This window comes from Saimiri boliviensis, chromosome 1, assembly GCF_048565385.1.
Source record: "Saimiri boliviensis isolate mSaiBol1 chromosome 1, mSaiBol1.pri, whole genome shotgun sequence".
In the NCBI taxonomy this organism is placed as follows: Eukaryota; Metazoa; Chordata; class Mammalia; order Primates; family Cebidae; genus Saimiri; species Saimiri boliviensis.
This window is the reverse complement of record NC_133449.1, coordinates 251,753,151-251,778,158: the sequence shown is the minus strand read 5'-3', so window position 1 is coordinate 251,778,158 and position 25,008 is coordinate 251,753,151. Positions and strand designations below refer to the sequence as shown.

At 40.8% G+C, this 25,008-nt stretch overlaps 1 protein-coding gene across 3 annotated transcripts in view; it reads left to right on the top strand.

The window, feature by feature from the left end:
- The first annotated feature begins 19,345 nt into the window (after nt 1-19,345).
- The window catches only part of DDX4 (DEAD-box helicase 4), a 71,053-nt gene continuing 65,390 nt past the window's right edge, over nt 19,346-25,008 (top strand). For all 3 annotated transcript variants that reach the window (XM_074392955.1, XM_074392960.1, XM_003925844.4), the window contains exons 1-2: nt 19,346-19,386; nt 20,185-20,267. In XM_074392955.1, the coding sequence (XP_074249056.1) occupies nt 20,199-20,267 (69 nt within the window). In that variant the 5' untranslated portion in view covers nt 19,346-19,386; nt 20,185-20,198. The remainder of the gene's footprint in view (nt 19,387-20,184; nt 20,268-25,008) is intronic.

Here is a 25,008-nt window from a genome sequence, read left to right as displayed (position 1 = left end):
CTCCACGGAGGGCTAAAGGAAAGAGGTCTGTCTGTTCAATTTATACCAGTTTCCAAGATCAGTTTTGTAAGAGTCTTTTTTAAGATATGATTTATGCCTTCTACCTATCCAGAACTCTGAGGCCAATAGGCACAATGAAGTTTCTATTGAATGTTTAATGCCTTACTGACTGACTGAGCTATGGACAAGGTGAAGGCTGGCCCATTATCAGATCTTATGGCAAATGGCAGTTTAAATCAAGGGATGATTTCATCGAGTCAAATTTAACTACTGTGGAGGCGGTTTCATTTCTAGCGGCAAATGCCTCAGTCCATCCAGAGAAAGTGTCCACCATCACCTGGAGATACTTATCCTGCCTGGTGTGGCTTTACTTCTGTAAAGTCTATTTTTCATCTTGGTTTTTACTGGCCTGAAGACCTGATGCTTGCTTTTCTTCTTCTGGAGAGTAGCCTGGGTGATCAGGTAAATCAAGTGATGGGAAAGATACAGCAGATAATAGGGTTAAACGTGTGACCAGGAGCCGGGCTCTTAGGCATGGGGTCTGCCCTTTGATCTTTCTCGGACAACAGCTGTGTTTTCTTTTTGATGTACAGTCGCAAAAGCATACTGGCTGTTGGTGTAGACGTTGATGCATCTGTTCTTACCCCACAAGAGGGCTTGAGTAAGGGCAATTAATTCAGCCTTTTGTGCCCAAGTTCCAACTGGCTGGGCCTGGGCCCACAGAGTGTCTGTTTTTGTGGTGACAGCCACACCAGTCTTTTGCACTCCTTGCTTAAGGAAGCTGTTACTGTTGTGAATACGGTTAGCGTTCACCCTTTCCAATGGAACATTTTGGAGATCAGGTCGGCCAGTTTCTGCAGCCTCTAGCAGTTCTTGGCAGTCATGGACAGGTATGGTGTAGTCTGGATCAGGAAGTAGAGTAGCTGGATTTAAACAGCTTGTGGGGGAGAAAGTTAAATGAGGCTGATCTAACAGCACTCTGTACTGTAATATGCAGGCATTTGACATCCATTTACCAGAAGCACTGTGCAGTAATGTTTCAACAGTGTGGGGAGCCATGAGGGTTAAGTTTTGGCCCAGGGTTAGTTTATCAGTCTCCTGGACCAGACTTGCGGTTGCTGTCACGGCTTGTAGACAACTTGGAATGTTCGTGTTTAACTTCTTGGAGTGTGGCCACTGAGACTTTTGCCTGCCTTTCTGAAGCCTTTTCAGCTGCCTTTTCAGCTGCCAGAGTAGCCTGTTTCTGTTTCTCATGGTCTCGATTGTCAAAAACCTTCTGAGCTATTTCTAGGAGATGGGTGATATTTAGTCTGGCTATTCCCTCAAGTTTGTATAACTTTCTCCAAATATCGGAAGCTGCCTGGTCCAGAAATGCCAAATTAATAGCACAGCTATTTTTGGGAGTCACTGGATCAGATGGGTGTAAATTCAATAGGCCTCCTGGAGGCGTTCCCAAAAACACTCCTGGCCCCTGGACAACTTCAGTTGTCTTAGACAGATTTCTGCGTTTTTGAGTGGCTCCTTTAATACCCACAAGGAGATACTGGTGAAAATCATTCAAAGCTCTCCTCTCCCCACCCCCTGAGGTATTTGGGCCCCAGTCAGGTGGAGTTGAAGGGAAAAAACTTCCTCTAGGAGGTTTCGGGCTCCCTTCTCCTGCATACTGGCTGAACTAATGAAAAAACTTTCTGGCCTCCCATCAAATAGGGTCTCTTTTCTCAGATGTAAAAAGGGTCAGGAGAAGCTGCTGACAGTCATCTGAGGTGAGCCACTGAGTCCGCACTGTCATACCCCACACCCCAATGACTGTGGAGTATGGACTCAACCAGTGAGGTTAGGACTTGAGGTTTCTTAGAGAAAAGTGGGTTTTTCAGCCTTCTAGTTGTGCAGGTTAGAAGTAGAAAAAGGGACACAGAACAAAAACAGGGCAGAACAATAGCTGCCTGGTGGAGGTGGTGCCTCCCTTAAGGGGAGGAGGGGGGTAGCCCCCTCCAGCCGAGGCTACCGTCTGGAGGTGATAGGTGGAGAGACCACAGGAGGCGAGGATGAGGAGACCGAGGGGAATCCCAGGGGAGCAGGAGGCTGAGGGTCGGAGCAAAAGAGAAGTCCGGCTCAGCCCAGGAGGGGTGAGACCAGTCGTTGGGGTGTGGGGTATGACAGTCTAGGTGCCAACAACCTCTATGGTGTCAGAAATTCCAGACTGGTGGATGTTTAGCACAATTTTCCCCGTAACAACACCTGATCGGTTTTTGACAGAAAAGACAGGACTGAGATGGCCAGCCCAAACTGCTAAGGAGAAATTTGACTTCTTGAGATAGGAAGTCTGCACTAAGGACCTTGAAAAAGTGTTTTACCCAATCGTCTTGGGCAATAAGGATGACGGGACATAAAAATTCAAATGCTAGAGACAAACAGGACAACGGACACGAGACATACAAACTCAAATGTTAGGGACAAAACAGGACAACTGACATTGAGGTAGATAAGACACAGAGACAGATAAATGATTATGGCAGTTTTTCAAGGACAAACAAGGGAAAGGGGATCCCTTATTGGGATCACTCAGATGCTCGCCTGGCCGCTCCCTTTACGGGGACTTAGGTGCCTCTTGACATAGATAGGCCAGTATAAACCCCTGACTCGGATTAGAACTAGTCCGATGCTGTGGAACTAGTCTGATACTGTCGTTAAGCCGTATGAGGTCACCACAGAACCACAGGTTAGGGCCCACTCGGACTCCATAGCTTTCACTGTGGAGCCACAAACTGGATCCTTAGACACAAGCATGTAAGGTCCCCACACACTCACACATATACGCACATAGGCACTCAGAGATTATCACAGTTTTGCACTTTTTTGTAAACCAGTCAGGATCCTGGAGAAATTTTCTTTCCCACTCACTCACACATGTGTGTACACAAGGATTCAGGCAAATCCAAGACTCAAGTCACTCAGTAAACCAGTGACAGCTCAAAGAGCCCAACAAGACCAGGACTCTGAAGAGTCTGCACACCCAAGTCTCTGTCCTCCAGCATCCTGGAGTTACGACAGTCTTGGGGGAAGGCCCTTGTCAGAGTTAATTCCCTTCCAGATAAACAAAATCAGATCTGACTCGCCTTCCCTGGGGCTCAAGCTGAGGACTCAGGATTTGAATTTGGTGAGCACTCTGGCAGTCGATCCATTCTCCTGCGGAAGACAGTGGCCTATGGGGCCCTGGAACATCTCAGGGGGTGCCTCCCCTATAGTCTGCCATTCGTCCAGGGGAGCTCAGAATGAGTCTGGTTCATGCCCAGTGGTGAAATCTCACTGGGGCCTCCAACTGTTGTATCCAAGCAAGTTGTTAGGAAAGCGCCACTCTCTGAGATCTGATTGTGAATCCTTTATTGCCAGCGACCGAGAGTCAGCTCATGCTCAAAATCTCTCGGCCCCGAGGAAGCAACGTGATTTCCTTTTATATGTTGCTCAGGATAAGGGGGCAAAGTGGAATTTTACAGAAGCAGAATGACCAAGTTAGGGGAAGAGGCTGGTAACTAGAGGGCAGGAGTCTCTTGTGATTGTTGATTAACTAAGGAGGGTATACAAGCGGTTTCCATGATTGCTGGTTACCAAGGGGGGCATTTCGGTACTTTCCATATGATCAATCAAGGGGATATTCACAATAGCAAGTGGGCTTGTCAAACGGTATGGTTACAACAGCTATGTGTTTCTATGGTTCTAAGCACAACATGACCCAGCACTGTGTGACCCAGGTGTGTACTCAAGGGAGGAATGGTGGGGGATGGGGGCAAGCCAAGATGGAGTCAGTCAGGCTCACTTCTAAGATGGAGGTAGTTTGGTTCACCTCAAAATTAAGTCAAGGATATGAAGGTGAATAAGATCACAATGACAAAAAAGTAGAAAATATTAGCAGAGAAATAAAAACCAGAGACAAATATACACATACAAAAAATCCCTGAAAATTTCAGTATCTGAAATTAAAAATTCACCTTTTTAGTGAATAGGCTTAACAGCAGAATGGACGTGACAGAAAAGAGACAATAAACTTGCAGATAAAATTAATAAAAATTGTATAAACTGAACAACAGAGAAGTAAATGGTTGAAAAAATAGTCTCAGGGACCCTTTTGATAATGGGACAATTCAAAAGTTCTAACATAAATGAAACTGTTTTCTGAGAAAATGAGGAGAGAGGGAATGTTTGAAGAAGTAAAAGCTGGAAAATTGTGAAAAATTAAACATCAGATTCAAGAAGGTTTATGAAACACAGTAAGATTAATTGGGGGAACAACTGGGCCCTGTGGCTCATGCCTGTAATCTCAGCACTTTGGGAGGCCCAGGCAGGTGGATCATCTGAGTTCAGGAGTTCAAAACCAGCCTGGCCAACATGGCAAACCCTGTCTTTACTAAAAATATAAAAAATTAGCCAGGTATGGTGGCACATGCCTATAATCCCAGCTACTTGGGAGGCTGAGACAGGAGAATTGCTGAACCTGGGAGGCAAAGGTTGCTGTAAGCCAAGATCATGCCACTACACTACAGCCTGAGCGCCTGGGTGACAGGGTAAGACTCTGTCTCAAAAAGTAAAAATAAAAGCTGGAAAATTCCCCTAATGTTGTGAAAAATAAAACTTCAGATTCAAGAAGGTTAATGAAACACAGTAAGATTAACTAGGGGGACAGGTGGGCCTTGTGTCTCTCACCTGTAACCCAGCACATTGGGAGGCCAAGGTAGGTGGATCACTTGAGGCCAGCAGTTTGAGACCAGCCTGGCCAACAGAGTGAAACCCCATCTCTACTAGAAATACAAAAATTAGCCAGGCATGGTGGCACACACCTGTAGTCCCAGCTACTTGGGAAGCTGAGGCAGGAGAATCACTTGAACCCAGGAGGCAGAGGTTGCAGTGAGCCAAGATTGCACCATTGCATTCCAGCCTGGGTGACAGAGCAAGACTCTGTCTCAAAAAAATAAAATAAAATAAAATAAAATGAAAAAGGTTAATAGAGGGAAAAAATTGAGTGCCACAATTTTTCTCCACTCATTTCCTTTCTCTAACAAAATCTACCTGTTTAATGGTAATTTTTGTCTAACTAAGAAAGCATAGAGTTTTTTAAAATAACTTATATTTATTTAGCAATATAAGTTGTAAAAATATAAAAGTATAAAATATAAGTTGTAAAAAACTCTATTCCTGCTTGTTAGGACAAAAATTCATATTTAGCAATAAATGAAAGTCATAAAAAATTCCGTGTGTTGTAAAACACTCTGTGCCTGCTAAGTTGGACAAAACTCAGTGCCCAAATTTGCCCCTCACCTCACCACACCAGTTTCAGTTAATTTAGACACCCTAATCTTCTAGAAGTGAACAGGAATGACATGGTCTCTGCCAAGGGGGAACTTATATGCAAGTCAAGGAGAAAAGTAATAATAACAACAATTAAAAGTAAGCATTTTATTTGATAAATATATGCTATAGCAAGTTCTATTACATAAATAAACTTGGTGCCATTGTACAGTATGATGCTTTAAGGGTATTACTTTAAATTGAAAAGTCAGAAAAGGATACTAGTTTAGATGAGAGATGATGACTGGTGACAGCTCAAGGAGCCAAACAAGACAGTGGGGAATGGATAAGTGAGCATATTCAACATATAAGATATGAGCATATTCAAGATAGAGAAAAATGAGGTAGAATTGACAGAGTTTACTACCTGAATGTGGGGAGTGATGGATATTGAGGAGTAAAGAATAGGATTCCCAGGTCTGGGACTTGCACAAATCTATGAATGGTAGTGACCTTCATTGAGATTGAGAATAAAGAGGGAAAACAGAATGGGAGGAGAGGTTGGGAGGATGAATTCCGCATTGGAAATGCTGAGCAAAGAGTAGCTGTAAAACATCTGATTGAAGGTATCGAGTTGGCTGCTGGATGGAAAGATGTGGAACTCTACATTTGAGAGTTATCAACATGCAAGTAATTGTAGCTTTCTTTAGGGAACTGAGATACCTACTTTTATTTGCCCAGTAAAGATTTCCCTTTCTTCTGATAGTAGACCCTACTCCCTTGGTCTTCCCTAGGCCTTGTCATCCTATATCATCCTCCCATATGGGGAACATGAATTAATAGGCAAATCAGAGTCTTTCCCTAGAGTTGGTCTGTAGACAGGAGGAGAAAGAAACTCTCTTCCTGGAGTTACTTATTTGTTCACTGGATGGCCAAGCTAGATGAATGTGATTCTGGGGCTGACAGTAGTCATCATTTTCCCTGCAAGCATAAAGAGAACCTATCTTTAGAACAAAAACATCTCTGCTTGATGCATGGAGATGGAGAGCCTAGACTAGTGGCACTAAGTCTAGAACTGAGATCTTGGTTCCTACAGCAGAGATCTTCATTCTGTATTCTTTCCAGATACATGAATTAATAAATTTCTCCTTCACTGTTTTTTTTTTGAAAGTGAGTTGAATAAACTTTATCACTGTTTGGAAAAGAATCTCAAAGTGTGTTTTTCCTCTGCTCTCATGCTACCACGACAACAATCATCAACACAGAAAAAGTCTTCTGTGACCAAGTGTGTGTGAGTTTCTCCCCACCACCAAGCAAGCAATGAATTCTGTAGCAGACACCAACTGGGAATCCTCCAATCAATTCTGATACTAGAGAGAGAAACAGATTCCACAGGTTGAGAACTCAGTGCCCAAAATTGCCAGAAACCTCACCACACTAGTTGTAAGTCCAGGCCTCTGGAACTTCTGGTAGACTAGCTTCAAGTTGGGGTTCCCATGATCCCCTCTCTGTGTTCAATTAATTTGCTAGAGTGGCTCACAGAACTCAAAGAAACACCTACTTATATGTATTGTTTCATCATGAAGGATATTACAAAGGATACAAATGAAGAGATGTATAGGACAAGATATGGGGGAAGGGGCACAGAGCTTCAATGTGCCCCCTGGGTGCACTACCCTACAGGAACCTCCACACATGCAAGCATCCAGGAGCTCTCTGATCCCTGTCATTTTGGGTTTTTATGGAGGCTTCATTGCATAGGCATGATTGACAACTGTGCAGAAAGTGGTTGGACAAAAACACATGATTTAAACCCAGCAAGGTTTGTCTTTTCAGACTTTTCTTGGCCTCTCTGTGTGGTATTCCTTCCTCTAAGGTGTGGAGTAGGGTGCTTTCTGGAATAAGGGTCTTTAGACCCACAATCAAATTACAGTTGTGCCTTGGACAGGTAAAAGGAGGACAGGAGAAAGAAAGAGATTCTGTTTCCTAAGGCCTTAAGTGCCCCAACATTATAACAAGGATTATGAGAGATAGGGGTCAGGAACCATGGACAAAAAAACAATATATATCATAACATCATAGCCACTGAAACATTTTTATTTGTTTGAAACAGGGTCTCACTCTATTGCCCAGGATGGAGTGCAGTGGCACAATTATAGCTCACTGCAGCCTCTACCTTCCAAGCTCAAAAGATCCTCCCTACTCAGCTTCCTAAGTAGCTGGGACTACAGATATGTACCACCACACCTGGCTAATTTTTAAATTATTTGTGGACCTGAAGTTTCCCTATGTTGCTAAGGCTGGTCTCCAACTCCTAGCCTCAAGTGACCCTCTCATCTTAGCCTATGAAAGTGCTGGGATTACTGGCACATGCCATGGTAGCCAGAGGGCCTAAAACATTTTTGATTAATACAAATGTGTGCTATGAGAGAAGAGAAAATCACTCAAGACAAAGAAAGGATGGGGCCAGGAATTGAGAACAAATACCAAGAAACCCCAACATTTAAGGACTAGGTAGAGACTCCATGTATCCATCACATATAAAGGTAATCAACACAAGGCCAAATCTTGTTTCATCTTTATGCACATCCCAGTGTGTCTTCCTCTCTCTTTCCCTTCCTCTCTCCCTTCTTCCCTTCCTTCCTTCTCCATTCCTCCCTTCCCTCCTTCCCTCCTTTATCTTTCTTTCCTTCCTCCTTGTCTCCTTGTTTTCCCTCTTTCTTCCTTCCTTACTGCAGTAGGGCATCCTAAAAGGACTTGAGAGAGTAGGCTTGCTCTCTTTACTCTTCTGCTATGTGAGGACACAGTGTTTTTCCCCTCCAGAGGATGTAGCAATGAGGTGCTGTCTTGGAACTGGAGATTGGGCCCTCACCAGACACTGATCCTGCTGGCACCTTGATCTTGGACTCCCAGCTTCTAGAATTGTGAGAAATACGTTTATAGAGTGCTTTATACATTGCGCGCTCTTAGGTATTTGTGTTATAACAAGCACAAATGGACCAAGACAACTGTATTTCAGTTTTTTATAGACACAGGTGTTGGGCTGGGTTTGTCTTGAGGACCTTAATTTCCCAATCCTTGGCCTAGAAAGTAGAGAAGAAATTTTCATTTATTAGCTTGAATTCTTCTAAGAAGACTTTTCCCTCAACAATTTGGTTACCCCAAGATAAAGCATGCTTAAGAAATGTGTTATAAACATTTGCTGCTTTTTTTTTTTTTTAACTGGTTTTCAAAGTTAGTTGGTTCCATAGCATCCAGCAAAGGTGGCCAATAAGGTTTTTGAGTTTTGACTTTTTTTTTTTGCATCATTATGATGACGTCATGAAATTTAAAAATATATTTTATGTGTTTCAGTCTTTTGAAGACATTTTCTTTAATTTGAAATAATTTCAAACTTGTAAAAATGTTGCAAAGATAGCACAAAGAATTCCCATATACTTTTCACCCAGGGTTACCAATTGTTAATATTTTGCCATATTTGCTTTATTATTTTCTCCCTTCTTGCCCGCTCTTGGCTTTCTCTCCCTCTCTCATGTAATTTTTCCTAAACCACTTGGGATTCAGTTGCAGACAATATGCCTCTGCCCTTGAATTTTTCAGTGCATATTTCCTAAAAACAAGGATGTTCACAGTATAGTTATTACAATTAGATCATTCTTTATTGATACAGTGCTCTTATTTAATCTATAAACCTTACTCAAATTTCATCAATTGTTCCAATAGTGGCCTTTATAGCATTTTTTTCCCATCCCGCATCCAATCCAGGATTAATCATGCATTTAGTCTTTATGTCTCTTTAAGCTCCTTTAATCCGAATTAATTCCCTAGCCATTCTTTGTCTTTTATGACATTGACATTTTTGAAGAGTATAGGCTATTTAGTAGAATGCCCCTTAATTTGAATCTATCCCAAGTTTCCTCATGACGAGGTTCAAGTTAAACATTTTTGGCAGAAATGGCACATGAGTATTACTGTGTCTTTCTTACTGCATTACATCTGGAGGCACATGATTCATATTGATCATCACTGATAGCTAATTTCCAAGTTCTTCAGTGGACTATGTCTCCAGATTTCGTGGCCTTATGTTGTTCCCTCTCCTTGAATCTGGACTGGCCCTGTGACTTTCTTATAACCAGCAGAATGTAGCAGATGTAATTAATTTCTTCTTCTACTAGATCTGAAGGAGACTTGCAGCTTCTGCCTTGGTCTCTTGGAATTTTGTCCTTAGAATGTGTGCTTGGTTGGAATGCTCACTCTGTGGGTAACCAATCAACATACAAAGTCTGAGACCACCAACTGTGAAAAAGCCCAAGCTAGCCACTTGGAGAGAGAGATGCCTGGCCAGCACCCAAGTGTTCCAGGTATCCCAGCTACTAGATGTCTGAATAAAGAAGCCATCTTGAGTGTTAAACAAATTAATATTGAACCTTAAGATGAATCAAGTCCCAGACAACATCTGAACATAACTGCATGAGAGATCCCAACTGAGCCTCTTCAATCAACAGAACTATAAAAGATAATAATAAATTGTTTTAAGCCACCAATTTTGGAGTAGTTTGTTACGCAGTAATAGAACAGTACTGTTAACTTTAATCACTTGGTTAAGATAGTGTGTTCCAGGTTTCTCCATTCTACATTATTATTTTTCTTTATAATTGATAACTAATTCATGCATGGAGAGACACTATAAGACCTTATTGATGTCCTTTTTTCATCAAACTTTCAACTGCTAGTTTTAGTAAGCCAGAATCAAATATTAGTATGACAGTTGCAAAATGACAAGTAAAAAACTCCTCTAATAGTTGTTCTTCACTTTTTAGCTAGCATTCTGTTGTAAGAAAGAGATTTGCCTTCTTATTTACTTATTTATTATCAGTATATACCATGAAAGAAATTTGCCATCTTTCTTATTTACTTATTTATTATTAACATATATCATGAGTTCTAGCCAGGTGCAGTGGCTCATGCCTGTAATCCAAGCACTTTGGGAGGCCAAGGTAGGTGGATCATTTGAAGTCAGGAATTCTTGACCAGCCTGGCCAACATGGTGAAACCCCATCTCTACTAAAAATACAAAAATTAGCCAGGTGTGGTGGTGAGAGCCTGTAATCCCATCTACTTGGGAAGCTGAGGCAGGAGAATCGCTTGAACCTGGGAGGCGGAGGTTGCAGTAAGCCAAGATCATGCCACTGCACTCCAGCCTGGGTGAAGGAGCAAAGCTCTGTTTACCCACCTCCCCCCAAAATATATGTATATAAAAATATATATGTATGTATGTATATAAAATGAGTTCTTATTTTATTCAGTGAGTTTTAATTTGTTACTACACTGTTTACTTTGATGATCAAATTTTCCCAGATTTGGCTTGTGGAAACCCATTTCTGTTGACTCCTTGTGCTCTAGTAGGTTTTGAAAGATTCCTTGTTTTTTTGCCAGGAGTTTAGTTTCTTATTGTGGGAAATGATATTTGGCAACCACAATCTGTGTGCTAGCATGGTTACTGCTAATGAGTTGGTCATTGTTTCTAGGCTTTTTCCATCGATAGTTAGGAAATCTTTTGCTTTTTTTTTTTAGAAGATAATTATTATGAGTTCATACTGATATTTCCAATTCAAATTTAGGAGTACAGGGTTATTAACTATTTAATTTTATATTTGAATCTCTTATCTCTTATACTGCATATCTTAGTTCTTAACATTAATTTAATTACATTGTATCTTATTATCAACAATATAATTATAGAAATAGGTTTTTATGGCTGGACCCGGTGGCTCATGCCTGCAATCCCAGCACTTTGGGTGGCCTAGGCGGGAGGATCACAAAGTCAGGAGATCAAGACCATCCTGGCCAACATGGTGAAACCCCGTCTCTACTAAAATACAAAAAATAAGCTGGGTGTGTTGGCACGCCCCTGTAGTCCCAGCTACTCAGAAGGCTGAGGCAGGGGAATCGCTTGAATCTGGGAGGTGGAGGTTTCAGTGAGTTGAGATAGCACTACTTCACTCCAGCCTGGTGACACAGCAGGACAATGTCTCAAAAAACAAAAACAAAAGAAAAAGGCTGGGCATGATGGCTCATGTCTGTAATCCCAGCACTTTGGGAGGCACAGGCAGGCAGATCACCTGAGGTCGGGAGATTGCAGACCAGCCTGACCAACATGGAGAAACCCCATCTCTACTAAAAATACAGAATTCAGCTGGGCATGGTAGTACGGGCTTGTAATCCTAGTTACTTGGGAGGCTGAGGCAGGAGAATCACTTGAACTTGGGAGGCGGAGGTTGCAGTGAGCCAATATCACACCATTGTACTCCCGCCTGAGCAAAAAGAGCGAAACTCCATCTCAAAAAAAAAAAAAAAAAAAAAAAGTAAAGAAATACGCTTTGTTTGTTTGGTTTTTAGTTATTTTTGCCTTAGTATATATCACTAGGGACATATGGTCAAATTAGTGTGTATTTAATCACCTGAAATAATTTCTGTGTGGTTAAGCTATGTATTTAGTGAAGCCATATATTAAGTGTATTTGTTTCCTTTTGCTTTAAATATTAGGTTGCTTTTAAAATTTTGATTTAATCTTGATTTATAATTCTGTGTAACAGTGATATGGTTTTATAATCACATTAACTCAGAGAAATCTGGCACACATTTCTTTTGAGATGGAGTCTCACCCTTGTTGCCCAGGCTGGAGTGCAGTGGCACCATCTCAGCTCATTGCATCCTCCGCCTCCCAGACTCAAGCGATTCTCCCGCCTCGACCTCCCAAGTAGCTGGGATTACAGGCATGTGCCACTACGCCTGGATAATTTTTGTATTTTTAGTAGAGATGGGGTTTCACTATGTTGGCCCGGCTGATCTCACACTCCTGACCTCAGGTGTTCTGCAAACTTGGCCTCCCAAAGTGCTGGGATAATAGGCGTGAGCCGCGCCCAGCCTAGCACACATTCTTATCCTTCGTTAGTTCCCTCTTTTCTTTCTCAGTCATTTTATTAATTTTGGTTTATCCTTCCATTAAAAATGAGCAAATATGTCTTTTTAGATATAAGTTAGCATACTGGACACACTATTCTGGCTTTTTTCCAATAATACATCCTGGTGATCACTCCACGGCAGAGTATAGAGATAATCGTCCTTTCTTTTCATGGGTGCAGAGTACTTCATTGGTAGATGTTTTGGTCTGCTATTGAGGAAGTCTCCAGTCTTTAGCTTTTAGTTCCGCAGTGAATGACTTTGTGTAAAACCGTTTTGTATTTTTTGCCAGTGCCTCTGAGATAACTTCCAGAAGGAAGGTTGCTGGATCAAAGGGTAAATGCATGTGTAATTTTGCTAGACATTGTTAAATTCCCTTCCCTCAGGATTATGCCATGGTACATCCCCAAAAGCAATGTATGAATGCCTATTACTTTACAGCTTTCTAACAGAGTACATAGTTCTAACAGAGTACATTATCAAATATTTCCCATTCTAATAGGTGAAAAATTATTTCTCATTGTAGTTTTCATTTGCATTGCTCTTAAAATGAAGTTGAGATTCTCTTCATTTATTTAAGGACTATTTGCTTTCCATTTTCTGTGAATTCTTTGTATCTCTTGCCCATTTTTCTTGAGATTTGTTAATCTTTTTCTTTTTTACTTTTAGATGCTCTCTTCATATTACAGATCTTAATCTTCTACTGGATGTATGTTGGAAATATTCTCCAGTTTATCATTTGTCTTTTGGCTTTATTATAGTTATTTTTTTGCTATGAAGTTTTTTTTTTAATCTTTACTTAGTCACATTACATAAAATTATTCTTACTGGATTTTAAATCATAGGTAGAAAAGTTTTTGCAAATACAGAATTCATCAGTGTTTTCTTCTAGTACTTGCATAATATTATTGTTTTTATATTTGAATTTCTTTTTTTTAAATTATTTATTTATTTATTTTTTTATTGCATTTTAGGTTTGGGGGTACATGTGAAGAACATGCAAGATTGTTGCATAGCTACACACATGGCAGTATGGTTTGCTGCCTTCTGTCCCCTCACCTGTATCTGTCATTTCTCCCCATGCTATCTCTTCCCACCTCCCCACCACCCCATCACTCCCCCATTTCCCCGCAATGAACCCCAGTGTGTAGTGCTCCCCTCCCTGTGTCCATGTGTTCTCATTGTTCAACACCCACCTATGAGTGAGAACATGCGGTGTTTGATTTTTGCTCTTGTGTCAGTTTGCTGAGAATGATGGTTTCCAGGTTCATCCATGTCCCTACAAAGGACGTGAACTCATCGTTTTTGATGGCTGCGTAATATTCCATGGTGTATATGTACCACATTTTCTCTATCCAGTCTATCATTGTTGGGCATTTGGGTTGGTTCCAGGTCTTTGCTATTGTAAACAGTGCTGCAATGAACATTCGTGTGCATGTGTCCTTATAGTAGAATGATTTATAATCCTTTGGATATATATCCAGTAATGGGATTGCTGGGTCAAATGGGATTTCTATTTTTAGGTCATTGAGGAATCGCCTCGAATTCTGTACAGTGTGAGAAAGAGGTCAGATTTTGTCTTTTTCCATTTGGCTATCTAGTTACATATAGAGTATTTTCTTAAAGAAGTGGTCAACAGTGTCACTGATTGCTAAGAGGTCCCCTAAGTTAAGAACTGAAAACTGCCAATAGGGTTTAGTAACAAGGAAGTCAATGTGATCTTGCCAGTAGCAATTTCAATGAAGCAATGAGGCAGAAGTCAGATTGCAGTGGGCTGAGGATTGAAAGGTGAGGACGTAGAAGGAACGAGTGTAGATAATTCCTTGTGAGGTCCTAAATTGGTAGCCTTTTTATTAGGCACCATACAAAAGTTTCAGAATTCCAAAAGACAGATTTCAGGCAAAGAAGTTTTCCAATAAAACCCCTGTATCAGTCAGGGACCACTCAGGCAAATAGAAACAATTCTAAGTATTAAAATAGAGAGAATTTTAACCTTTGTGAGAATGACAATGGTGCCTCATATGGGTAGATGCAGCTGTGCAGGTATCTGGTTTATTCAGTAGAGAGCAGGCAGGAAGGGTTCAGCTATCTCTTGTCTTTTGGTTTGGTGCCTTTGTGCAGGGCACAACCTCCATATCTGTATCTGATGGTCCTGGTTATCCCCATATTACAGAGAGAGATATAATAACTTGAACAATAGGTATGCAGTATATGAGGAAAAAATAACTTGAACAATCAGAGATTACCAATGTTGAATTCACAGCCAATTGCTGGTGACTTTCCCCCTGTTTGAAAGCTGTAATCCTCCAGACTTGGGAGAGGTAGCCAAAAAGAGATTCATTCCTGGCTGTGGTTCATGGATAGGTTCTGGTCACTACTTCTTCTCCTCAGGTGAAATGCATCCTTTTTTTTTTTTTTTTTCTTTTGCTCCTCAGTGATCCTGACTGATAGTGATGACATTCACAAATTATTTCTCACTTGCCATTTGGGACACAGAGAAGTTAGCTTACTTTGTTCTTAGATGTTGGTTACATCTAGTGGGAATGGTACATAGTGCCCTACCGTACTATGCTTTCCTAGTGACTCTTCACCAAATTCTATAGTTCACTGGTAAACCATTGTTCTGTGACAAAGGCCAAGTAGACCCCTTAATCTAAGGAAGTACTGTCCAAGGTACCCTGACACAGTGTTTGACTTTTATCCTTCACTTACTTTAAGCTCTTGTTAAACACACTTATAACAGTAGGGGCTACTGAATGTGTTATGTCATACAGGAAGGCTGGTTGATTGCAAACAGGACCTCTCAGGAATACTAGTTAAGTTCAAACAAAACTGAATTCTAAACCAGAATTTCAATGTATTAATTCATAATAAGGAGCAAGTAAAGCTTGCATGTCTTATTTATGGCACCTCCTTTCCCAGTATCTAAGTACTTGGGAAGTTGAATGATTAATCAAGAAGTTGCTAAGTAAGCATGGAATCAGAACAGGTGCTGATGAAATATCTTTACTCATAATAGAGAGAATACTTCTCTAGTGGCCAGTCCCCAGACCCAGAGTCTTTTACACTTGCACCAGTGTTTCCCAAACTTCAGTTATTTGAATACCACCTTCATTATTTTGCCATTCCTGCATACCAATACACATATGCTTAGTTTTTTAAATTAAATAAATTTTTGAAACAAAACAACAAAACATTTACTTTAGCTTCATTCTAAGCAATTATATTTCTGAAATCGTGTTTGGTGTGCTAGTTTTCTAACACATATTAAAATAAATATAAACATTAAAATAACTATCAAAATGAAAATGTCCACAGTATTTTTTAAAAAATTAAATTCAATTTCTCTTTTTCCCTTATCTCAAAATGTATCAAGAACTGCTTAAACTCAGTAGTGTAGTGTGTATACCACATCTTAGTAAATATTGTCCTAGACATTACTGGAAAAATAAAATACAGAAGTTTCTCTGAATCCTGCTTGGTATGCTGAACACCTCTCTCAGTTGAATTTCTTCCTCAGGTGTGTACTACCATCGTGGTATCTTGTACCATCATTGTACCTACCCCCTCCATTTTGTGTTGATTTTTACACAGCTCCAACCTACAGTATTTTAATCAATTTTTTTTTGAGATGGGGTCTTGCTCTGTCACCCAGGCTGCAGGGCAGTGGCGTGATCTCAGCTCACTGCAACCTATGCTTCCTGGGTTCAAAGGATTCTCATGCCTCAGCCTCCTGAGTAGCTGGGATTACAGGTGCCTGCCAGCATGCCCAGCTAATTTTTGTATTTTTAGTAGAGGCAGGGTTTCACCATGTTGGCCAGGCTGGTCTCAAACTCCTGACTTCAAGTGATCCACCCACCTCAGCCTCCCAAAGTGCTAGGATTACTGGTGTGAGCCACCATGCCGGCCTCCAACCTATAGTATTTCATATTTTATATTTAGTATTTGTGATTTTGTGCAGAGTAGGAGATTCTCAAATATTTGTGTACCTAATATTCTTGAATATTTCCTAAATATTCTCAAATATAGTACCTAAGAATGAACATATACTCTACCATTTGAGGTGATTAATTTTGGCCTACTGGTAGATTGAAAGAATTTTTAATAGGGTTGACATGATGCTAGGCCCAGTCTACATCAATAAAAAAATATTCAAATAAGATGAAGATAATGCTGAAAAGATAAAAAGACTAAAATACCAGTTCTCTTTATTTGTATTAACTTTTAGAATTTAGTGTCTCTAAAGTGTGAAGGGTCTTAACTACAAACTTTGATTTAAAACTGAGACTTCTTTGAGAAAATTGTCTTGCTTTAATAAATCCCTCTAAATATGGGATTTGGAGAATTTGGAGAAACTGTAGACAAAAAAGGGTTTTTTTTCAACCTAAGCTTTCTAGTGAATCTTTTGACACGAGAGTCTTAAGATTTTAAATTCCATTTGCCACTGACATTCTTTCCACTAGAATGTTCCTTGAAATATGGGCTAATTTTACTTAGCACCTAGCCTGGTACCTGGTATATAGTAGGTGCTCATGTAAGGCTTATTTTATAATTAAGTGAATTCCTACCTTTTCTCTATGTTACAGAACATCACTAACACTGTTAAGATCCATAAGAGGGAATCAGAAAATAGGAGGTTAGCTTCATTTTCTTGGAACACATGTTATGGAGCAAATCTTTAAAAACTTTTTTTTTTTGTTATTCATGTTCAATTTTTGAATTATATTATTTTCATCCACTGCTTGTTTATCCTTTCCTCAATATTGAACTTCAGTTCTCATCAGAATTCACTTTTTCTTTACCAAAGATTCCTCTCATACATTATACATACAGACTATTTCATTAAGAGTCATTTTATTGCAATACCTGAAAGAAACAAGAATCTGTATTCTCCAAGTGAGTGAAGAGCAGCGAATGTTTGCTAAGTGTTTTTTTAAAAATTTGCCCAAGTTTTCCATACTTGAAAAAAAACCTAGTTATCATTCTCTCTACATGATTTTATATCTTGCTTTTTCTGCTTAGAAAATGTTTTCCCATAGAATTAAAAATTTTGCAAGAACAATCTCTAATTTGACTTAAATTAAAATACCTCAGAGGACCTGAAGACAAACTCAGAATCTTGAAGATTGATTGCTTTACTCTACCATGCTGTGAAAATTTGGTTTAAAAATGGCAATTACTTAAAATGAATTATATAGAAATTTATTTTGGTTTGGGCTCTATTAAGTATAATCTTTTAAGTTTGGGTGTGGTGGCTCATGGCGGTAATCCCAGCACTTTCAGAGGCTGAGGCAGGAGGATCACTTGAGGCCAAGAATTGGAGACCAGCCTAGGCAACACAGGGAGAGTCTCTGCAAAAAAATAAATAAATAAATAAAAATAAATAAATAAATAAATAAAATAAAAAAAATAAAAAATAAAAAATAAAATAAAATAAATACTTTTTTAAAATTAACTGGGCATGGTGGCTCGTGCCTATAGTCCCAGCTATTCAGGAGGCTGACATGGGAGGATCACTTGAGCACAGGAGATTGAGGCTGCAGTAAGCTATGATCATGCCAGTGCACTCCCCTCTGGGTGACAGAATGGGACCTTGTCTCAAAATAAATAAATAAATCCATTTTGATCAGCTTGAGAATAGTCTAACAAAGTTTACTGCTAACTGGATAAATCCTGACATTCTTGTGATGATGGTTCTAGAGATATAAAGTATGAAGCAAGCCTGAGCCTATTAAGTGCTTCATCCTTTATGTGCCAGTATCAAACTGTGTTGCTATTTTCGTTCCTGAATGAGATAGGAATTCCTTCAAAGATTCAGAGAAAGAAAAATGAGCAATGAAAACAACAACAAAAATGAGAACTACACTTATTAAACAGCCCCTGGTCATGCTTTTTGAAGGGCGGGGGAAAATACTGAGGGATTTTACCTGCTTTGGGGGTGGGAGGTGGGGGCAGAACAAGAAAATCTGATGGAAGATAGCATGAAGTATCAAAATAACCCTTGGCCAATTTGGCTAGTGCCGGTAGAAGTATAAACAGGTGGACCACAAATCCAAGCCTTGATGAATGACCTACGCCAGCACCAATTTCCTCCTTCCTTCTGGATCAGATCCTATTTCCTTCCCAAAGTGATGGACGCCTCCCTCCGTCCCTCCGCCCCCAACTCTTACAAGCTTGCTTTCTTTTTCTTTTTTCACGGAGTCTGGGTCTGTGCTCTGTCATCCAGGCAGCGATCGTGTAATGGCACGATCTTGGTTCACTGCAACCTCTTGCCTCTCGGTTCAAGCGATTCTCCTGCCTCAGCCTCCTGAGTAGCTGGAATTACAGGCACTGCCACCACCGCTGGCTCATTTTTGTAGTTTTAGTAGAGACGGTGTTTTGCCATGTCGGCCAGTCTGGTCTCGAACCCCTAATCTCATGTGATCGCCCGCCTCGGCCTCCCAAAGTGCTAGGATTACAGGCGTGAGGCACCACACCCGGCCGAGGCTAACTTTCTTTACAACTTTCTGGGGTACCAGCTGGACAGAGCCTTACACCTGCCCCTCTTACTGGGAGGAAAATGGAATGCACCTCCTCCATGGGCCTCAGCTGCACGTTGAGGCACCTGGAATCCCCGGATGCGAAGCGAGCCTCCGAAATGCAGAACCCGAGGGGCCAACCGCCAGGGACCGTGGTGAGTAAACGGCGAGAGCGCGCCGAGGAGGCAGAGTAGGGAGGGCATTATCCCTTTCCCCTTTTATTATTAGTTTTTGTTAGAAAAAGGCGGGTGGACATCTTTGGCTTGCAGAGCTTGCACAGGGAAAATCCAGAGAGTCTCCAGAATAAGGATCCCACCAGAGAATGCGGACGCGAGTGGGCCCTCAGCCAGCCTTGTACCCGCAGGCCCAACGGGCCACTCGATGAGGAGGCCAAAGCGTTGCCATAGGAGCCCCAACACGAGCGCTTAGGGAATGCGCAGCGTGGAGGTGGAGGCGGGATGCCACCGGCCGTCTAAGTGCTGATTGGCTAGTCACCAGCCAATCGTCAACAAATGGCCTGGTTTGTTGTTGGAGCCGCGTACCTGACGCAAAGGGCGTCTTGCACGTGCAGCCGTTTAAGCCGCGTGGGCGCCTGCTAGGACTGGGGAGAGCAAGCCGCGGAGAGGTGAGTGGGCCGGTTTTCTACGGAAACTGCCCAGAACTCGGCCCGGGCTCCCGGGTAATCGGCTTTTGGCGGAAAAGTGGATGGGGTAGGCGGTGTTTTGAAGTCGTCCTTTCGAGCCTTTCTGCCTCGAGGTCGCAAAGTCCCATTGGTGCCCAAAGCCTGGGCTTGAGGCCTGCAGAGGAGGTGAAGGCCCGGCCTCTACACCCTCTACACCGCCTTTTCTGTGAACAGAGATGGTCGGAGTACCATTTGTGTACAAACGCTCCTTGATGAAGCTGGTCATCCTTTGTTGGAGGTATTTGGGCCACCCAAGCCTTCTTCCCTTCCCCGCGAAAATCCAAGAACTCTTCACCCAGTCGCCGCCCCCCGCCCCAACTCCCGTACCTCTGCCCCCGCCCCGGCGCACGCCAGCAACACCCCAAAGCACACATCCTATCCATCTTAGACGTTAATCATGCCGAGGGAGAAATCTTAAGTAGTTTCTGAAAAAAAATCTCTTCCCTTTTGATAGCAAGTCGTTTGGGGACCCTCTGAGGGAGGAGATAAATTCTATGAACAGATTTTGGGGAAAAGCCTAAGCCTCACTGGGGACATGGCGATTTCTACAGTGATTAGGTAAGAGGTTCAAGTAGTTTTTAAAGATAAAAAGGATGGAGATAAATGCCACCTTTATATAAGAAGAGACCTAATTCTTTCTTTGGAAAAAACTTTTGGGTAGTTTACTTTTAAAGCAATGATTCTGATCACATTGAGTCCAAATGTGCATTTTTTTTTTTTTTTTTTTTTTTTCCTGACTAGAACTTGAAGCCACCATGGGAGATGAAGATTGGGAAGCAGAGATCAACCCTCATATGTCTTCCTATGTTCCCATATTTGATAAGGTAAAAGCATTTAAACCAGGTGTTCCCAAACTACGGCCCGCGGGCCGCATGCGGCCCCCTGAGGCCATTTATCCGGCCCCCCGCCGCACTTCAGGAAGGGGCACCTCTTTCATTGGTGGTCAGTGAGAGGAGCACAGTATGTGGCGGCCCTCCAACGGTCTGAGGGACAGTGAACTGGCCCCCTGTGTAAAAAGTTTGGGGACGCTTGATTTAAACTTTAGTTATTAAATGCTACGGATTTTACCAAAGTTGAAAATCACTGTGGTGAGAGTTCTAAATTATACAGTCTGTGTCAGTGTTTATCTCCATGTGATTGTTATTAACTTTTATGAGGAGTAAGAGGCACGCTAAGCCTTAAATAGAATACAATACCTTGAGGCAATTTGATAATTAAAAGCTAAAATAGATGTAAAATATTAATGACCTAATATAAATCTCAGTGATTTAGGACTTCTACAGGTGAAAGCAAACTTGTGCAAATACGGTTGATATCCCTGAGAGACCCTCATATGGAAAATCAAAAACAATAATTAACGTTTTGGGTATATTTTGAATTCTGAAAATTGATTTTGTGCAAGGAAGGTTCGCAAGATAAATTATACTAGGCTGATTGAGTTGGTAATGTCAGTTTGTATGAATCCTCAGATCTTTTTTCTTAATGGCATTTGGGGAATTACATTGTCATTTAGGAAGGGCTCGTGGGGTAAGTGTTTTGGGTTTCAGTTCTGACTTGGAAATTGGCTTTAAAAAGATTAATAGAAGGTACTTTAAAAGATAGTATATTTTAAGAGATTATTTTTGTGTGTTATTTACTTGATAGTGTCTCTACAAGTTGATTTTTTCCCCCCTTCAGAATTTCCAATTTGAGTGTATGTCAGTTCCGACACTTTCTGATTTCAAGTTTTGCCTTAGTGGAAGTTCTTATTTTAGACAAAAATATAAAATATGCAATCTTTGATCCTAGTTGAATTTGATCAATATGTGAAGTTTACATTAAAATACCCAAAATACAAATCTAAATTTATTATGTTTCTTGTCTTGGAACTGTATTTTTAAAGAAATAACATGTTACCTTTTAAAAAAATTTTTTTAAATTTTTGTAGAGATGAAGTCTCACTCTGTTGCCCAGGCTGGCCTCCAACTCCTGAGTTCAGGCGACATTCTCAAAGTGTTGGGATTACGGTTGCGAGCCATTACACCTGGCCTGTTATCTTTTTATAGTTCTCTTATAAAAAATATTATCACTTTTTTGGTAAAAGTGGAGAAAGTCACCTACAAATCTTGCCCAACAGACAAGCTCTCCAGTTAAATTTTTTAAATAAATTTTCTTCTGTTTTTTTCCAGACATTTTTGTTGTTGTTTTGAGACAGTCTTGCTCTGTCACCTAGGCTGGAGTGCAGTCTTGCCATCTGGGCTCACTGCAGCCTCTGCCTTCTGGGTTCAAGCAATTCTCCTGCCTCAGCCTCCTGAGTAGCTGGGACTAGTGGGCATGCCAGCATGCACAGCTAATTTTGGCCAGGCTGGCCTTGAACTCCTGCCCTCAGGTGATCCAGTCACCTCGGCCTTCCAAAGTACAGGGATTACAGGCATGAGCCACTATGCCTGGCCCAAACATGTTTTATGTAGTTTTAATGATAGTATATAACAGTAATTTTTTTTTTGAGATGGAGTCTCACTCTTGCCCAGGCTGGAGTGCAGTGGTGTAGTCTCGGCTCCCTGTGACCTCTGCCTCCCAGGTTCATGCAATTCTCCTGCCTCAGCCTCCCAAGTAGCTGGGACTACAGGCCACCACACCCAGGTAATTTTTTTTCAGTAGAGACAGGGTTTCACTCTGTTGGCCAGGCTGGACTTGAACTCCTGACATCAGATGATCCTCCCACTTTGGCTTCCCAAAGTGCTGGGATTATAGGCGTGGGCCATATAACAGCAACTTTTGAATCCATCTTTTTTTCACACTTCAGCACTAACTATTCCATGTTACAACTTTTGTAGGAATTTTAGTGGTGTTAGCAACTCGCTCTGTTATTGTCATTAATGTTTATGTCTTAATTTGTTTTAATTTAGGATTATTTTTTCAAAAATGGAATTACTTGTTCAGAGGGCGTCTTTTATAGTTCTTTTTCCCCCTTGTTCTCAATAGATTTGTTACAATACAAAGTTTAATTCACGAATACATACTTTATTTCCCCTGGTCTTAATAGCCATCTGTCCAATTTATTTTTTTAGTCTGAGATTTTTGTCTTTATGAAGTGTTTAAACAGCATATTGTACTGTAGGGTGTTGTGCAAATTTATTGCATTGGGTTTCTGAGGATGACTATCAGATCTTTCGAATTTACCTTTTTGGAATCTTTATGTTATTCAATAACGTAGTTTCTTGAAATTGGGAATACTAAATTGAATATGTTGACAAGTCTACCTTATGATGCTTAGTACATTTATTTATGTTTGGTGAATTTGTAGTATACCTTTTGCGTTTATCTGCAAACTTAATACCTGGTGCTGTGCTGATTGTGCCATTATTCTTTGGCTTAGTTGACCTGAAGGAACATGGTGCAATCATGATCTTTGCCTTCCTAGGCTGAATAAAAAGTGCAGAGATGGCCAGTGTGGTGGTTCATACTTGTAATCCCAGCACTTGGGAGGCCAAGGAAGCCAGATCATTTGAGGCCAGGAGTTCCAGACGAGCCTGGCCAACGTAGCAAAACCCCTTCTCTACTAAAAATACAAAAAAATTAGCTGGGCACAGTGGCACACACCAGTAGTCTCAGTTACTTGGATGGCTGAGGCAGGAGACTTGCTTGAAATCTGGAGGTAGAGATTGCAGTGAGCTGAGGCCCGGCAACTGTACTCCAGCCTAGGCAACGGAGCAAGACTGTCTCAAAAAATAAAGTACAGAAATTAGAGATGAATACATTACAATTTTATATAGAAGAAATCTAAAGTCTTTTATTCCATTTCTTTTAGACACCATTTTGATTTGTTGTTCTGAGTTTGCTTTTCAAGAGAAAGCTGGGCTTTTGAATTTATGGCAGCTCTGTCTGTGATCCTTTTCTGTGCTTCTCAGGAGCTTTATTTGGAGACCAAATGTTGACCTATGCTTATATAATTTTGAAATAATAGGTCATTGTTCTAGTAGAACTGTAGAATTTTGGGTAGAATTTCTCAATTCTAGATTTTGAAGTGAGTATACCACCTGGGGATGGAACAGTGAAAGATGTGAAGTTAAGAAAGAGTTGATAATCTAGCAATTATATAGTCCAGAAATCTTGACAATTAGTCATTTACGCATTTCTTGCAGGCTTAGTGGGATGAGTTGGGTATGGTGAGTGTATTAGATAACTCCATTGCTTACTTACTAGCTGTAAGGCTTCTTGTTAACTGACCATGAAAGTAAGCCTGGTCACTTTTGTCTGATCACTTCTGTCTGATCTACTTACAGTTTTTGTGGTTTCAAAAGCCAAAATCTCTTGTGGTTAAAGTGGAAACAGTAACTGAGTAATTAGACCATCCGCAATTACAGTTTTATTAAGCAGCAGTAGCAATGTTAATAGTAATTGTTGAGATAAGAAAATGAACGTATATATGATATTCCAACATTGAAAATAGTAAGAATACAGGTGAAAACAAAGTGTTCATCAAAATGCAAAAGGATTATTTGTAGCTGCATATGAGAACCCTTATGTGTTAAATATTTGAAATTTCTGAATTGGCTCATTTGGGTGGTTTGAGAGATTATAAATGGTTTACAGCTAAGTATGTTAAGTGGTAAGCTAATGATGAGACCTGTGATTCATTCAACGAATCTTTGAGTCCTAGTAGGTGCTGGAGATAGTGGTGAACATAAGGTGCTTGCTATTACAGATGTTGTATTTTACTTGAGAAGATAGAATAAATGCATTTGAAAACCAAATAATTATAGTGAAAAGTACTATAAAAAATTAGGGAAATGTGTGTGTGAAACTGATGTGGGGTGCATATAGTTGGAGAGGGAAGGCTTCTCAGACAGTGACTCATGAGCCTGAAACTTAAGAGAGTCCCAACAGGACATCATGTGCAAAGATTCTAAAGGAACCTTTGAGAAGGAGGAGGGGACAAACTTGGGGTATTAGGGCAACAGGAAGAAGGCTAATGTATTAATTTTCTGTGGCTGCTATAACAGATTACCACAAACTGGGTGACTTAAAGCAACATTACTTATTCTTACAGTTTTGGAAGCTGGAAGTTAAAAATCAAGATGTCAGCTGGGCTGCCCTCCCTCTGGAAGTTCTAGGACAGAATCTTTGCTGCTTCTAGCTTCTAGTGGCTGTAGGCGTTCCTCAGCTTGTGGCTACATATCTCTTGACTCCCATGTTGCCGCCTCCTTTGTTGGTCTTTGTGTTATCTCCCGCTTTCTCTATTAAAAGGACACTTGTGATGGCAATTAGGACTCATGCAGATAATCCAGGGTAATCCCATCTCAAAATCTTTAACTTAATTTCATTTGTTCTGATGCTTTTTATTTTTATTTTTTGAGACAGAGTCTTGCTCTGTCACCCAGTCTGGAATGCAGTGGTGAGATCTCAGCTCACTGCCACCTCCACCTCTCAGGTTCAAGCGATTCTCTTGCCTCAGCCTCCAAAGGAGCTGGGATTACAAGTGCCTGCCACCACGCCTAGCTAATTTTTGTACTTTTAGTAGAAATGGGGCTACACCATGTTGGACAGGCTGGTCTTGAACTCCTGATCTCAGGTGATCTGCCT